General features: G+C 42.4%; 1 protein-coding gene across 2 annotated transcripts in view; it reads left to right on the forward strand.

Moving 5' to 3' along the window:
• The window catches only part of LOC135093484 (microtubule-associated protein futsch-like), a 96,409-nt gene that overhangs the window by 23,766 nt on the left and 54,738 nt on the right, over window positions 1-17,905 (forward strand). For both annotated transcript variants that reach the window (XM_063992763.1, XM_063992764.1), the window contains exons 4-6: window positions 1,523-1,596; window positions 11,505-11,661; window positions 13,590-17,605. In XM_063992763.1, coding sequence (XP_063848833.1) covers window positions 1,523-1,596; window positions 11,505-11,661; window positions 13,590-17,605 — 4,247 coding nt within the window. The remainder of the gene's footprint in view (window positions 1-1,522; window positions 1,597-11,504; window positions 11,662-13,589; window positions 17,606-17,905) is intronic.

Raw genomic sequence — 17,905 nt, forward strand, 5'->3', positions numbered from 1 at the left:
GTTCAGCTTTAGAGACAGATGTGATAGCAGTGGTGCCATCTGGTTGAAATAAAGGAGGGAAAGAAGAAGAAGCAAAGTTATTGGAGATGTGTTTGGCTAGATGCCAGAAGTCATGAGGGGAGTTAGATCTTGAAAGATTTTGACATTTTCTATTAATAGAGGAGTTTTTGGCTAGTTGGAGAACAGACTTGGCATGGTTCTGGGCAGAAATATAAAGGGCAAGAGATTCTGGTGATGGAAGGCTTTAGTACCTTGTGTGGGCCACCTCTCTATCATGTATAGCACAAGAACAAGCTGTGTTAAACCAAGGTTTGAAAGGTTTTGGTTGAGAAAAAGAGTGAGGAATGTATGCCTTCATGCCAAACACTATCACCTCTGTTAAACTCTCGGCACACAGAGACAGGTCTCTGTCATGGAAGCAGTAATCATTCCAAGGAAAATCAGCAAAATACCTCCTCAGGTCCCCTCAACTAGCAGAGGCAAAACACCAGAGGCACCTCTGCTTAGGGGGATCCTGAGACACTTGTGTTTCAGTGAAGAAAAGAAGATGAAGTTTAGTAGAGGAGAGGTGGTGTTCTACAGATTGAAAATTAGATCTATGATCTCGAATGTTGCAGAAGTTAATGAAAAGTTGGGGAGAGTCTCAAGACACTTAGGGTTGATACCAGAAGAGCCTGTACTGGGGACACTTGTGGTCCCCTCCCTAGAGGGGGACTCCGAGACTGGTGTAGCAGTTGCCATGATTTTGAATTTTGAGTGAAGGGTGTGTATGTAATTAGGTGTGTGCAGTTTTGTGTGAAGGAAGAGAGTTGTCTTTAGAGGGCAGGCTGTGATTGTCCCCTTATATAGAGAGTCACAATGAAAAATGTTCAGTGAGGTCACAGCTGAGTTTAATGATAAGTTCACAACATCCCCTTGATCCAGTGCTCTAGACCCCACTGGAAGTAATTATCGTTTTGGCAGGTGCCCACTGCCTCCTCCTGAGCAAGCTGCTATAGGATTAAGAGCAATTTGTGCATCAATGCATGGAGCCTTTCAAGATGATGTGGATGACAGGGATTCTTCTCTTATATGTCCAGCAGAGGCTGTTACATTTGTTTCACCAGCACCTCTCTCTCTCTCTCTCTCTCTCTCTCTCTCTCTCTCTCTCTCTCTCTCTCTCTCTCTCTCTCTCTCTCTCTCTCTCTCTCTCTCTCTCTCTCTCTCTCTCTCTCTCTCTCTCTCTCTCTCTCTCTCTCTCTCTCTCTCTCTCTCTCTCTCTCTCTCTCTCTCTCTCTCTCTCTCTCTCTCTCTCTCTCTCTCTCTCTCTCTCTCTCTCTCTCTCTCTCTCTCTCTCTCTCTCTCTCTCTCTCTCTCTCTCTCTCTCTCTCTCTCTCTCTCTCTCTCTCTCTCTCTCTCTCTCTCTCTCTCTCTCTCTCTCTCTCTCTCTCTCTCTCTCTCTCTCTCTCTTGGCTGAGTTGTTCTCTATCAGTGTATTAGAATGGCATACCTATTTCTTTAATTTCTTTTCCCAAACCCCCAGAGCTCAAACAAAGAAAGATCAGCCACGTCCAGCTGGATTTCGGGAAGTGAAAAACATCTCGGTAGGAAACTCAGGTAAGTGGTGGTGGTGGTGATGGTTGTGGTTGTAGTGACAGTAGATTTACTCACACAGCTAAATCTTTGCTTTTATCTTTTCTTGGATCCATACCTATTTACACACACACACACACACACACACACACACACACACACACACACACACACACACACACACACACACACACACACACACACAAACAAATTGGCAAAAATAAAAGGAAAGAGGGGAATATACCGTATTTGATGGCTCATAAGATGCATGGGCTCATAAGATGCACCCAGTTTTGGCAGATATTGAAATGAAAAAAAAAGATAAATGAGCAGATTTAGGCTCTGAATATGAAGTTAAGGATTTTACCTGACATTTGAAGACTCTCACATGCATTTAGATCATTATTAGATCCCAATATTTTGCATTTAAAAACTTTAATATTTGCTAGTAGCCTACGTACCAATCTTGTTGTGAGATGTAAACATGTACCTGGCATGTGGCATCAGCAGTGACTGTGAGAGACTACAGGGGTAATAAAGTTTGTTCATAAGAATGTTAAAAGATGGGTGCAATTTTAATTGTATAAAAGTGTGTCTTACCTCAAGGAGTAATGGCATCACACTGTAAAGAATGCAGTGAAGCTTGCCCGTGTCACCGGGTTTGGCGTGTAACCGACTGCGTATTTGTTTTGATACATGCAATGCATGGTGTACGGTCACTAAGGGAAATTCTTCCTGACAGGTGTTATTGTATGTGAATTACCAGTAAGTATGACCTGTTATATATTGTTACCTTGAAAGAGTTGTTTTGTGGTGTAGTACCAATCATCACTTTGTTTACGTGTGCGAAGATGTCTGAGGTTTGATTTCAGAGCCTCTGTTGCCGTAGACTTACCACCAACCACTGCCTCAATGCTGAACCTTAGCCTCATGGGACACAGGCTCATTTCCTGAGAATTTATTTATTTATTTATTTATTTTTTTTGAGAAAAGGTGCATCTTATGAGCCATCAAATACAGTAGATAAAAAGAATTGAACAAAGTAGAGAGAAGTAAACTGAAAGAGTTGAGAGTAGAAGCCCAGTCAAAAAATGAGGAGAGAACACCGGAACAAGCAAGGAGATTAATTTGGAAAGTTGCGGACACAAAAGTGAGGAAATGGTAGTGCAAAGATGTCACAGATCACCAAGTGGAAATTTAAAAATTATGTATATGAGTATAGATGGTTTGGTGTCGAGTCCATTGGAACTTAAAGACTATCCAGAGAACAATAAACCAGATGTGGTATGTTTAGTGGGAGCCAAACTAAAAGAGAAAATAAAGATGAGATTTGCAAAGCAAGATTATAGCACATGGAAGAGAGACAGAAAAGGAAAGGGAGGAGGAGGAGTGATGATATTGGTAAAAGTGGATATTGTTGTTGAGGAAATGGAATATGGTGATGGAATGGCAAAAGCTTTGAGTGTTGTGATTAAGATCAAAAGGAAAGTTATTGTGACATACATATCACCAAAAACTAATGCATGGGAGGCCAGTAGATATAAAGCTATGCAACTAGAAACAAGAAATAGCATAGAGGGAATGATAAGGAAAGTAACAAATTGCTCTCACTAGGCAATTTCACTAAAGGAATTAACTGGGAGGAGATGGAAGTAAAAGAAAATGTTGGGTCATGGAGTGAAGAACTTATGCAAACCATGATGGTGAATACAGTGAGACAGTGGGTGAATGAACCTGCAAGATGCAGAGGAGAAGAACCATCACAGTTGGACTTAGTGTTTATGAAAACCCCAGAAAGTAGACCAAAAAGTATTCATTGTCTGAATCCACTGGGAAGAATTGATCATGTGACATTGAAATAGTACTACAGGAAGAAACAGTGTTGCACAGGAATGAACAATTTAGAAATGGGAGACAGAACTATGCTAAGGCAAACTTTGCAGAGCTTAATAAATTTTATGGAAAATTTAACTGGAAAGAGCTATTTGAAGGTAAAGTAGTGCAAGAAAATATGAAATATTTTTGAGCAAGTATAGAGAGGGTGGGTACAACAGTTTGTACCAAGTTATAAAGTAAAAAATTAGGAAGCATGAATGGTATAATACCATTCATGTAGAAGCAAGAAAGAAAAAGGACAGGGCATGGAGGAAAATGATGGGAAATCTGAACAAATGCTAAGGAAAAATGCAGAAAGACAAGGAGTGAATATGGTATAATAGAAGAGAAGAAGAAAGAAATTTTGAAAGTGACATAGTAAGAAAATGCAAGGAAGAACCCAAACTCTTCTACAGATATGTATATGGAAAAATGAAAGACAAGGATGGTATAAACAAGTTAAAAAGAGAAGGAAGAATTTATGAGAGGATATGAGTGAACTAATGAATGAGAGTTTTCAATCTGTGTTTACAAAGAAAACCAAATTTGTGGCACTGAAAGTGGTATCACAGAATGAGGGAATACAGGAGATACAAGTAAAGAGACAAGAAATCAAGAAACTGCTGGAAGAGCTGGATGTTAGAAAAGCTATGGGACCAGATCAAGTAAATGGATGGATATTAAAAAAATGCAGAGAAGAAATGGAAGAACCCATATAGGATATAATTAACAGCTCATCGGGAGAAGGAAAAGTACCAAGGTAACGGAAAAGAGCTAACATAGTCCCAATATACTAAAGGGTAAATAAAATGGAACCATTAAATTACAGACCAGTGTCACTAACAAGTATTGTAAGTAACCTTTGTGAAATAGTAAGTAAAGATAGATAGGTACAATATTTAGAAGATGAAAAGATAATTGCAGAAAAGTAATTTCGATTCAGTAAATGGGGATCCTGTGTCGCAAATCTACTGAGCTTTTATACAAGAGTAATAGATGGAGTGCAAGAGAGGGACAGATGGGTTGATGTGTTATACCTGGATCTCAAAAAAGCATTTGGTAAAGTTTCCCACAAAAGTCTTATGTGAAAGTTAGAGAATGAAGGAGGACTAAAGGGAGCAACATTGAGATGATGGAGGATTAGTTACAAGGAAGGGAAATGAGAACAGTAATCAGAGACACTAATTCAAATTGGTGCAAAGTGACAAGTGGGATACCACAAGGACCTGTGTTGGTACCTATTATGTTTTAGATATATGTAAATGATATGACAGATGACAGTTACGTAAGCCTTTTTGTTGATAATGCAAAAATAATGAAAACAATAAAGGATGAAAATGACTACAAGGATTTATAGAAGGATCCATACAAGATACATGTATGGAGCCAAAGGTACATGCATGGAGCCAAAGGTGAAACTAGAATTTAATGCCCGAAAATGTCACATGTTGGAAATAGGAAAAAGTAAGAAGAAACCTTTGTGGAATTACTAAATGGGAGGAGAAATAATAACGAAAAGTAACGAAGAGAAAGATTTGGGAGTCATGATTCAGGACACATTATCTCTGGAAAGGCACATAAACTGAATATTTGGCTCTACATACAGCTTGTTAACAAACATTAGGTTGTCATTTAGCTATTTAGATAAAGAAATAATGAATATTATAACAAACATGATGCAACCTAAACTGGAATATGCAGCAGTAGTTTGGGGTCCACATTGAAAAAAAAGATATATGAAAACTGGAAAGAATACATAGGATACCAATGAAGATGGTACCAGAATTGAAAGACTTAAGCTATGAAGAAAGACTTGAAGAGTTGTGATTACCAACATTACAAGAGAGAAGAGAAAGAGGAAATCTGATAACAATGTACAAATTAGTAAACAATATGGAAAGAATAGACAGAAATGACTTGGTACCACAAAGGGAGGAGGGAGTGAAGAGAAACAGACAAGGGGGCATGAGAAGAAAATAAAGAAGAGTGGATGTTTGAATGACATCAAGAAATGCAGCTTCTCGTATAGAACTATTGAAATCTGGAATGATTTGAAGGAAGAGTTGGTTGAGGCAAACAGTTTACACATGTTTAAAGAGAAACTGAATAAATATGGTTATGGAGACAGGACAAAATGAGCTTTGGCTCATGCCCTGCACAACATAACTAGGTAAATACACATACACACACACACACACACAGGCACACACACTGCAGATGTACAGTTCCCTCACACAAAATATTTATGAATAAATGAAAACATCAGGAGAGCAACCAAGATTTTGTTTTTTTTTTGGTGTAAGAGGAGCACTGGCCAAGGGCAACAAAATTATAGTAAAAAAAGGCCAACTGAAATGTAGGTCCCAAACAGAGTCAGAAGCAGTCATCAAAAATTAATCAAAAATCAAAAAAAAAGATAAGTGTCTTGAAACCTCTCTTTAAGGAGTTCAAGTCATAGGAAGGAGGAAATGCAGAAGCAGGTAGGGAATTCCAGATTTTACCAGAGAAAGGGATGAATGATTCAGAATACTGGTTAACTCTTGCATTAAAGAGGGCAGAATAACATTGAAAGAAAGAAGAATCTTGTGCAGCAAGGCTGTGGGAGGAGGGGATGCAGTTAGCATGAAAACAGCAGTGGAAGATAGCAAGAGATGCAACATTGCAGCGGTGAATGAGAGGCTGAAGACAGTCAGTTGGAGGAGAGGAGTTGATTAGATGAAAAGCTTTTGATTCTACCCTCTGTACAGAGATAGCAGCTGGAGGGGATGAGAACAACTGGCGGAGATGACTCAGAATGCTTAACTTCGTAGAAGCTGTTTTAGCTAGAGATGAGATGTGAAGTTTCCACTTCAGATTATAAGTAAAGGACAGTTCTCTGCATGAACTCTTTACTTCCTGAAGGGTTGGACGTCTACAAAAAGACATGGAAAAGTACAGGGTGTTATCATCAGTGTAGTAGTGGATAGGACAAGAAGTATCGTTCAGATCATTGAAGAATAATAAGAAGAGAGTGGGTGAGAGGACAGAACCCTGAGGAACACCACTGTTAATAGATTTAGGAGAACAGTGACTGTCTACCACAGCAGCAATAGAATGGTCAGAAAGGAAACTTAAGATGAAGTTACAGAGAGAAGGATAGAAACTGTAGGAGGGTAGTTCAGAAATAAAAGCTTTGTGCCAGACTCTATGTCTAAGGCAACAGCAAAAGTTTTGCCAACATCTGAAAGAGGATGACCAAGTTTCGGTAAAGAAAGCCTGAATATCATGAGAAGAGCATTCTTGATGGAACTCATACTGGAAATCAGATAGAAGTTTGTGAAATGATAGATGTCCAAGAATCTTCCTGTTGCAGATTGATTAAAAATAAATTAAAGAGGCAGGGAATCAAAGCAATATTATAGTAGTTTGAGGGATTAGAGTGGTCACCCTTTTTAGGAACAGGCTGAATGTAGGCTAACTTCCAGCAAGAAGGGAAGGTTGATGTTGATATAGTTGGAAGAATTTGACCAGGTAAAGTGCAAGCACAGAGGCATAGTTTTGGAGAACAATAGGAGGAACCCCATCAGGTCCATAAGCCTTCTGAGGGTTAAGGCCAGTGAGGGCATGGAAAACATCACTGTGAAGGATCTTAATGGGTAGCATGAAGTAGTCAGAGGGTGGAGGAGAGGGAGGAACAAGCCCTGAATCATCCAAGGTAGGTTTTTTAGCAAATATTTGAGTGAAGAGCTCAACTTTATAAATAGATGAGACAGCAGTGGTACCGTTTGGTTGAAATAAGGGAGGTAAAGGTGAAGAAGCAAAGTTATTGGAGTCGTTTTTTGCTTTGTGCCAGAAATCATGGGAGTTAGCTCTTGAAAGATTTTGACACTTTCTATTAAAGAGTTTTTGGCTAGTTGGAGAACAGATTTGGCATGATTCTGGGCAGAAATATAAAGTGCATGAGATTCTGATGATGGAAGGTTCAAGTATCTTTTGTGGGCCACCTCTCTATCATAAATAACATGAGAATAGGCTGTGTTAAATTGAGGTTTGGAAGGTTTAGGTCAAGAAAAAGAGTGAGGAATGTACACCTCCATGCCAGATACTATCACCTCTGCATGCACTTAGCACACAGAGACAGGTTTCTGACTCAGAAGGTGTAGTCATTTCAAGGAAATTCAGAATAGTACTTCCTCTGGTCCCCCCAGTTAGCAGAGGCAAAACTTCAGAGGCAGCTCTGCTTTGGGGATCCTGAGGAGGGATTGGAGCAATAGGACAAGATACAGATGTGAGGTTGTGATCAAAGAAGCCCAGTGAAGAAGATATGGTGACAGCATAAGGAGAAAGGTTAGGAAAATATCAAGAATGTTGGGCGTATCTCCAAGACAGTCAAGAATATGAGTAGAGCGTTGCACCAGTTGCTCTAGGTCATGTTAAAGGCCCGTTTGCCAGGCTGGTCAGAGTGCCAATAGCTACGTGAGCCTTTTTGCAGATGATGCCAAGTTACTGAAAAAGTTAAGAGTGAGAAAGATTGTGGAGTGTTGCAAGAGGATCTGAATAAGATATTGGAGTGGAGTCATAGATGGGAAATTGAGTCTAATCTGAAGAAATGTAAAGTAATAGAATTTGGAAAGAAGTGAGAGGAGAATAAAAGGAAATTATGTGTTAAATGTGGAGGGGTTGAATAGAGTAGGGGAGGAAAAGGATCTGGGTGTTATGATGAATGGAAATTTGACACCAAAGAGATACATTAGCAAAATTACAAGAGAAACCCATAATTTGTTGAGAAGTGTGAGGCTGGGCTTTGTGTATATGGATGAAGAGATGATCAGGAAGATAATTATATCATTGATGAGACATAGACTGGAATTGGCAGCTGTAATGTGGTCACCCTACAAGAAAAAGAATATGAGGAAGTTGGAGTTTAGAGAGCAGCAACGAAGATGGTACTAAGTATCAGGAACTTGTCATATGAAGAGAGACTGGCAAGGTTACACCTACCAACATTGGAAAAAGGAAAGGGGAGACTTGATTGGAATATATAAAGGCATATGAGAAGTTGGAGGTGGACTAGAATTATTTGATGGTTTGGTATACACAAGATATTAGAGGACATGGAAAGACTGAAGAAGAGTGTTTGTAGAAGAGACATCAAAAATTATAGTTTTTCATATAGAAGTATTGATGTATGGAGCAGTCTGGATAAGGTGATAGTAAATGCAAAAAGTATACATGGATTCAAGACTAAATTGGATATTAAAAGATATGAAGATGGGACAGCACGAGCATAGCTCTTTTCCCATAAAGCACAACTGGGTAAATACAACTAGGTAGGTAAATACACACACACACACACACACACACACACACACACACACACACACACACACACACACACACACACACACACACACACACACACACACACACATGCACACACACGCACACAGAGGAAGAGGGAGCAAGACTAAAAAAATGACATGAATATGGTTGGAACTGTTATGGCAATGAAGAAAATTAAAGGAGAAATCTTGCTGAAATTTGTAGTGCAGAGATCTAAGTAAGATTTAAAGCTGGAACCAGTGATGAAATGTTGAATTTAATTAGTGGAAGAAGACTTGTAGGAAATAGGAGGATAGAAGCAGACCAAGAAAGCAGTATAAAACCTGCAATGAATTTAGGACTAGATTGGATAATAGTTGTTGATATAAAGAAAGGACAACATAAGCATAGCCTCTTCCATCTGTCACAACTAGGTAATTTTATATGTCCATTATCAATTGCTGGAGAGCCTTAAGATGGAGCTCTCAATTTAAGGATTAAGAACAAGTGAGAGAGAGATATTATATGTTAATGAGAAAACTTGCTGGTGAAACATTATACAGTAAAATCCCTCTCATTCGGCATTCGAGTATCTGGCAGCTTCAAGTATCCGGCACATTTTTCCCCGAGCCTTAAAATCAATAAAAAATCAATGTGTACTCATAAAATTGATTAAATTATGATTAATTATGAGGATGGCACAATCCCCGAGCTCCAAAAACAGTTTAATGTTAAGGATGTGATATTCATGGCTTCACTTGCTTGGCTAGACGTTAAAAGGCAAACCATGTGTGCAAAGCGATGTTGGTGCAAATCGTATCTTTTGATGATGTGTGATGATGAGGATGAGGAGTTTGAAGGGTTTGTAGGTGGCATGAAAAATTCGGTGGTGAGCGAGCTGAGGGAAATGGGGGAAATATGCAACTTAAAGTGACATGAAGTGTTACAGGAATGGGTGGACGTGGATGAAAATCAGGCCGTAACATTCACTCTCACAGACGAGGAACTTATCAACACTGTAGTAGAAGATCATTTAGAGAAAATTAGTGATGATGATGATAATGAGCCTAAAGTAACTTGGGAACAGGCTGCGAAACACATAGCTAGCTTTGTCAGGTTTGCTGAGCAGTGCACATACATGTCAACCCGAGATGTTATGACCCTTCACTGCATTGAGAATGAGTTTTTGCTGCAAAGAAGAAGGAGCTACAAACAAGGAGACATTAGAAACTATTTTAAAGTAGCTTGTAAGGGAAAAGAAGTGGGGCAAACAAGTACAGAATCTGATGATGTTGATGACCCAGAAGGTGTTGAATGAGAGGTTTGGGGAGCGAAAAAGTGTCACAAACACTCGTACATTTTCATATCTTTATTGTATGCTATACATGTTGGCTAATATTGAATAAAGCAAATAAGTGTATATGTACTTTATTTTTGTAACCCATCAACTTATTTATAAGAGGAAAGTATTAAAGAGAATGTTACTACAGTAGTATTGTGTGTTGGTGAGTGTGAGGTGGCAGCGCGGGTGGCGACGCGCGGTACGGCGATCAGCTGATCTTTGTTATGGTAAGATGCGTGAGTGTAGGGTGGTGGTTGTGGACATAATTTCACTTCTATTCAAGTATCTGGCATGTCGGCGGTCCTGTTGATGCTGGGTAAGAGGGATTTTACTGTATACATGTAGGAATGAGAGGGCACAATTTGAAGCCTGAAAGATAAAAAGAATGGTGGTTGTGACCTGCATGCTGATCTGTGGCATGGACTGAAGGAGGGGGTCTGGGCCAAGGTTATCTGATTATAGGACTAGATAGTAAAACAATAGATACGGATGCAGGGCAGCACAAACCTAAAGAAAATAATTTTTGCTTCACTTTGATAGATTCAGGCAAAACTACATTTACTAATGGCCCTTTTACAGATTTTTGATGTTGCAGATATAATTGTTTAATTCTTTGTCTTGAGTTACAAATTCGGACTTCACAAATAAGTAGTTATTTTAAAAAAATGTCATAATATTGGAAAGGCATTACTTATTGATAAAGTAAAATCTGTGATTGATCCTTTTTTTTTTTTTTTTTTTTATGTAGGAAGGACACTGGCCAAAGGCAACAAAAATCTAATAAAAAAAAATGCCCACTGAAATGCTAGTCCCATATAAGGGTCAAAGCAGTGGTCAAAAATTGATGGATAGGTGTCTTGAAACCTCCCTCTTGAAGGAATTCAAGTCATAGGAAGGTGGAAATACAGAAGCAGGCAGGGAGTTCCAGAGTTTACCAGAGAAAGGGATGAATGATTGAGAATACTGGTTAACTCTTGCACTAGAGAGGTGGACAGAATAGGGGTGAAAGAAGAAAGTCTTGTGCAGCAAGGCTGCAGGAGGAGGGGAGGCATGCAGTTAGCAAGTTCAGAAGAGCAGTTAGCATGAAAATAGCGGTAGAAGACAGCTAGATATGCAACATTGCGGCGGTGAGAGAGAGGCTGAAGACAGTCAGTTAGAGGAGAGGAGTTGATGAGACGAAAAGCTTTATGAATGATTATGAATTTATGAATGATTAATTTATTGGGAGCTTTTAAGGAACATTGTTTATAAATTGTGATTCACCTGTAGACACACACACTTGAGAGTATGGCATAATGGTGCCACAATACCAATATTTAATCCATCTATTGAAATATTGTGTAACTAATGTGTGTTGTGTTCCTGCCATACCATTTACTTTAAACCTTACTGCAGTGTTATCTCACACCATCAGATTCAGAGTATGAAAGTGCAGAGGAGGATGAACAAGACCAGACATTGGCACCTCTGGAGAAGAGTAACCCCATCTCACCCACCTGCATTACCTCTCCCACAGCCTGGGCCAGCCCCTCCCTGCTTCACTCAGCCTCTGCCATCTCCACTCCCAACAGGTAGGTTTACTTGAACAGAGAGAGACACCTACATTTAGCGCAATAATTCCTAGTCACAAAAATGAAATGTATTTATGTCTATAAATTATTTGATAATGATTAAAAGTCAAATAAAAAATGCTAAAATATAAAATTAATATAGAGTGTTCTCATGTAGATATGAGACAGCCATTGTCTATCTACACATGATAAGAATGATAGATAGAGGTGATTTGTCCTCATCCTTATGCATAGTTAAGTGTAAACATAAGCTAATTTCATCCTCCCCTAAGACATGAACTCACGTTTTTGGAACTTTTAAGACAAATTGAATAATAATTTTTTCAAGATGTTGGGAGGGCAGTGAGGGAGATGGGCAAGACAAGATGGAGCTGCATATATATGAGCTGTAGCCATTGCGCCAGTGTAACAAACATGCACAGGCCACCAGAATAGTTGATGTATTGCTATTCTATATCTACTCCTTGCTGAGCTAAAACACCAGTGACTTGGGCAATAATGTCATTGCAAAAGAGAAAAATAGATGCTTCTGTGATATTTCTTTCATGATTCTAGGTTAAATATTAAAGAAAATATGACTAAGAATAAGAGTAATTGAATTTCTCTCTCTCTCTCTCTCTCTCTCTCTCTCTCTCTCTCTCTCTCTCTCTCTCTCTCTCTCTCTCTCTCTCTCTCTCTCTCTCTCTCTCTCTCTCTCTCTCTCTCTCTCTCTCTCTCTCTCTCTCTCTCTCTCTCTCTCTCTCTCTCTCTCTCTCTCTCTCTCTCTCTCTCTCTCTCTCTCTCTCTCTCTCTCTCTCTCTCTCTCTCTCTCTCTCTCTCTCTCTCTCTCTCTCTCTCTCTCTCTCTCTCTCCACTTTTCCTAAATATATCTTGCCAAACTGTAGATGCATCCTGTATAGTGGAAAATATGGTACTTGGGCATGTGCAGCTTTCCTCAGTTGTGGTCCCACTGTCCTCTCTTCTGGCTTCACTCATGCCACACTCATTGCCCCAGTCAATAGGGTTTGGAAGTAAATTAATTTCCCTCTCCTTTCTACTTTGTTTCAACCTGAGGAAATCGAGCTGAGAAAGGGAACACCAGTCTCCTTGTACAGTCCTTTGGTGTTGCCTCTCATGTCACCCCTTTTGTCTACAGACTAATATATAAAATCCCTAACCTCAAACACCAGGGCACATTAAATCATTACAAATACCAATTGCAGGATGAAGTAAATTCTTGTTCCAGTTTTATTTTCTTGAAACCATCACATTAAATATTTAGCATGTGGTGCAAAATTTGGGTAAAAAAAATGCCTGATGATAAATTATATTATTGAAGATAACTGATATCATTCATTACCTCCAGAAAGAGGTAATGAATGAGGCTCCATGAACCATCTGTTCATTTCATCAGTACCTCTGTGTTATTTAACATGCGTGCAGGGGACTTACTTAAACATTCATTTTGTATACAGTGAATGCATTTTCCACTTTATTTTCTAACAATTTGTCCAGGTTTTACTTCATATTTTGTGCCTCTACTTATAATCATTCTGGAAAATGCTATACCTTCATGAGTATTGTGAAGGTCTGTCCACACCAAGAAACATTGTTTGGAAGAAATGTTTTGAAACTCTCTCATGTTTCCAAAATGTTTGCAAACATTTGAGAAACAGTTTTCATGGATGAATGGATGAACAGGTATATACGTATGCATGGATGGATGGATGGAATAATGATGAATAGATGAATGAGTATAGATGGATTGAAGGATGTTTCTCAAATGTTTCCAAACTTTCTCAAAGGTTTGCAAATATTGTTTCCAAAACATTGTTTCCTGGTGTTTACAGAGAACTTCAAATTCTTGTTCATGTTACTGAGAGCACATTGTTACAAAAAAATTGAAATTGTGCTACTGTGAACATAATCAAAATTATATTGTATTTCAGGTGTGACAGCTTTGAGAATTCCCTTCTGAACAGTTTTGAGAACATGAAGATTGAGGAGAAGGATGAAGAAAAATTCCATGATGCTTCAGATGATTTTGCCAATCAGCAAGATGATGTTGAGCCTGCCACTCCAGGTTCTTCCAGTAAGAGTGCACAACCTGTCATTCTAGGCTCCCCCAGCAAGAGTGCACAGCCTACCACTCCATGGTCCCACAGCAAGAGTGCACAGCCTGCCACTCCACGCTCCTCCAGCAAGAATGCACAGCCTGCCACTCCAGGGTCCCCCAGCAAGAGTGTACTGCCTGCCACTCCAGGTTCTTCCAGCAAGAGTGCACAGCTTGCCAGCTCCCCCAGTAAGGAGAGTGCACAGCCTGCCAGCTTGCCCAGCAAAGAGAGTGCACAGCCTGCCAGCTCCCCCAGCAAGGAGAGTGCACAGCCTGCCACTCCAAGCTTCCCCACAACAGAGAGTACACAGCCCACCACTCCAGGCTCCCCCAGCAAGGAGAGTGCACAGCCCACCACTCCAGGTTCCCCCAGCAAGGAGAGTGCACAGCCCACCATTACAGGCTCTCCCAGCAAGGAGAGTGCACACCCTGGCACTCCAGTCTACCCTAGTAAGGAGAGTGCACAGCCTGCCACTCCAGGCTCCCCATGCAAGGAGAGTGCACAGCTTGCCAACTACCCCAGCAAGAAGAATGCACAGCCTGCCACTCCAGGCTCCCCATGCAAGGAGAGTGCACAGCCTGCCACTCCAGGTTCCCCCAGCAAGGAGAGTGCACAGCTTGCCAACTACCCCAGCAAGAAGAGTGCACAGCCTGCCACTCCAGGCTCCCTGCACAAGGAGAGTGCACAGCCTCCCACTCCAGGCTCCCCCAGCAAGGAGAGTGCACAGCCTGCCAGCCCCCCCAGCAAGAAGAGTGCACAGCCTGTCAACTCCCCCAGCAAGGAGAGTGCACAGCCTGCCACTCCAGGCTCCCCCAGCAAGGAGAGTGCACAGCCTGCCAACCCCCACAGCAAGAAGAGTGCACAGCCTGTCAACTCCCCCAGCAAGGAGAGTGCACAGCCTGCCAACTCCCCCAGTAAGAAGAGTGCACAGCCTGCCAACTCCCCCAGCAAGGAGAATGCACAGCCTGCTGACTCCCCCAGCAAGAAGAGTACACAGTCTGCCATTCCAGGCTTCCCCAACAAGGAGAGTGCACAACCTGCCACTCCAGGCTTCTCCAGCAAGGAGAGTGCACAGCCTGCCACTCCAAGCTCCCCTAGTAAGGAGAGTGCACAGCCTGCCACTCCAGGCTCCCCCAGCAAGGAGAGTGCACAGTCTGCCAGCTCCTCCAGCAAAGAGAGTGCACAATCTGCCAACTCCCCCAGCAAGGAGAGTGCACAGCCTGCCACTCCAGGCTCTCCCAGCAAGGAGAGTGTACAGCCTGCCACTCCAGGCTCTCCCAGTAAGGAGAGTGTACAGCCTGCCACTCCAGGCTCACCCTGTAAGGAAAGTGCACAGCTTGACACTCCATTCTCCCCCAGTAAGGAGAGTGCACAGCCTGCCAACTACCCCAGCAAGAAGAGTGCACAGCCTACCACTACAGGCTCCCCCATTAAGGAGAGTGCACAGCCTGCCACTCCAGGCTCCCCTAGTAAGGAGAGTGCACAGCCTGCCATTCCAGACTCCCTCAGAAAAGAGAGTGCACAGCCTGCCAGCTCCCCCAGCAAGGAGAGTGCACAGCCTGCCAACTCCCCCAGCAAGAAGAGTGCACAACCTGCCAACTCTCCCAGCAAGGAGAGTGCACAGCCTGCCAACTCCCCCAGCAAGGAGAGTGCACAGCCTGCCAACTCCCTCAGCAAGGAGAGTGCACAGCCTGCTAACTCTCCCAGCAAAGAGAGTGCACATCCTGCTAACTCTCCCAGCAAGGAGAGTGCACAGCCTGCCACTCCAGGCTCCCTCATCAAGGAGAGTGCACAGCCTGCCACTCCAGGCTCCCCCAGCAAGGAGAGTGCACAGCCTGCTAGTTCTCCCAGCAAGGAGAGTGCACAGCCTGCCAGTTCCCCCAGCATGGAGAGTGCACAGCCTGCCAGTTCTCCCAGCAAGGAGAGTGCACAGCCTGCCAGTTCTCTCAGCAAGGAAAGTGCACAGCCTGCCAGTTCCCCCAGCAAGGATAGTACACAGCCTGCCAGTTCCCCCAGCAAGGAGAGTGCACAGCCTGCCAGTTCCCCCATCAAGGAGAGTGCACAGCCTGCCAGTTCCCCCAGCATGGACAGTGCACAGCCTGCCAGTTCTCCCAGCAAGGAGAGTGCACAGCCTGCCAGTTCCCCCAGCATGGAGAGTGCACAGCCTGCCAGTTCCCCCAGCAAGGAGAGTGCACAGCCTGCCAGTTCCCCCAGCAAGGAGAGTGCACAGCCTGCCACTCCAGGCTCTCCCAGTAAGGAGAGTGCACAGCCTGCCAGCTTCTCCAGCAAGGAGAGTGCACAGCCTGCCAGCTCCCCTAGCAAGGAGAGTGCACAGCCTGCCAGCTCCCCTAGCAAGGAGAGTGCACAGCCTGCCAGCTCCCCCAGCAAGGAGAGTGCACAGCCTGCCAGCTCACCCAGCAAAGAGAGTGCACAGCCTGCCAGCTCCCCTAGCAAGGAGAGTGCACAGCCTGCCAGCTTCCTCAGCAAGGAGAGTGCACAGACTGCCAGCTTCCCCAGCAAGGAGAGTTTACAGCCTGCCAATCCCCCCAGCAAGAACAGTGCTCAGGAGTGTGTGTCCGACAGACAGACCTCAGGCACAGAAGAGACCTCTCCAGTCCCTCCCCCCAAGAAGGCTTATGCTAACTTCCTTGATATGCTGGATGATCCCTCCTTTAATCCCTTTGCCACCAAAGCTAGTGTTATGAATTCTCCTGATAGACCAGATTGCATGGGAAAGGTGCCTGACACTGGAAATGAATTAAATAAGAGTACAGCTATAGGAAGTGTTATTAACTCACCCAAAACCTTTGAGTGCCAACAGAAGTTCCCTGCAGCTGAGAAGACAGTGGAGGGGAGTGTCTCCCCAATTTGTGCAGAGAATGGAGGGAAGGCAGAACGACACATGTCACCAGCAAAGAGGCATAAGGATAAAGGAGATTCTTTCCCACAATGTGAAACAGATAAAGTGAGTTGTCAACAGATTCAAGAAGTCAAGAATTGTTTAATTTCATCCAAAGATGCAATTCTTGCCTCACAAGACAGGAACTATGATGTCAAGGGCTCCTTCAACAATAGAGAAAAAGAAAAGGAGCATGAGACATCTGACAAACAACAACCTATGGCTGAAGAACTGCTGGTGCAGGATGAGGGTCTAATTCCTTGCAAAGGGTACAACTTAGACTTTCTAGATAGTGATTTATTTGACCCTTTTGCCACAAAGTCCTGTGTTATAAATTCCCCATTGAGGCAAGAGAATAACAACATTGCTTCTGGTAGTGAAAATAGAGATCCTGGCCTCTCCCAGAATGTGACAGATAAAGATAAAGCAGCACAGCTAATAAAAGATGATGCAGCTCATGAAGAAACTGTTTCCCAGTCACCAATAAAGAAAGAAGAGGAAAATGAAGATGAAAATAAGTTGGAGGATTCTCTGGAAGACACTGTTCTGGCCTGCCCAGTTAGACAAGCAGATACAAACACAACACCTAATAAACAGGTGGATATCATGAGTCTTATGGATGATCTAAGCTTTGACTCCTTAAAGACCAAGGCTAGCATTGCCAACTCACCAGATGGAAAATCTTTAGCTCAGTACATGGATCAGGAAGTTGATCAGTGCAAAGGAAAGATAGATAGTGTGCCTCAGAAACAAGACACTCACAAATCAGAGCAGCAGTCTGACCTTTTACCAAGTGCTGCACAGAAAGAAGAGAGCGTTGGTGGGTGTTTCCCAGCACCACCACCTGTAGCCAAGTCTGAAAGCACCGCCCTGAACATGCTCAGCTTCACCCCAAAGATGGCAGGACAGAGGAGTCTCAACATAGAGGAGGAGTTTACCAGTGCATCTGACTGTGAGTATTTTTTTTAGTTCTTTACATGCCTTGCCTTTTAAATAAACTCATAGGATAAAGAATATGGTGGGAGTACCTAAGACATGGTAGAAGATTGATTGATGATAGGGATGAAAATGCAGGCATGAAGCAAACGAAAATGTAGTTATCTGCTTGAGGGAATTTTCATACAATAGAGATCAAAGCAGATGAGATTGAAAGAGTTTCTTTTGATTGGTGATGGGCACTATTTTTGTTGAGATTAAACAGTCAAATTGCAAGAGAGCACCTGTGATGATAATGTGCAGGAGTTTGATCTGT

This window comes from Scylla paramamosain, chromosome 43 (assembly GCF_035594125.1).
Source record: "Scylla paramamosain isolate STU-SP2022 chromosome 43, ASM3559412v1, whole genome shotgun sequence".
NCBI classification, from domain to species: domain Eukaryota; kingdom Metazoa; phylum Arthropoda; class Malacostraca; order Decapoda; family Portunidae; genus Scylla; species Scylla paramamosain.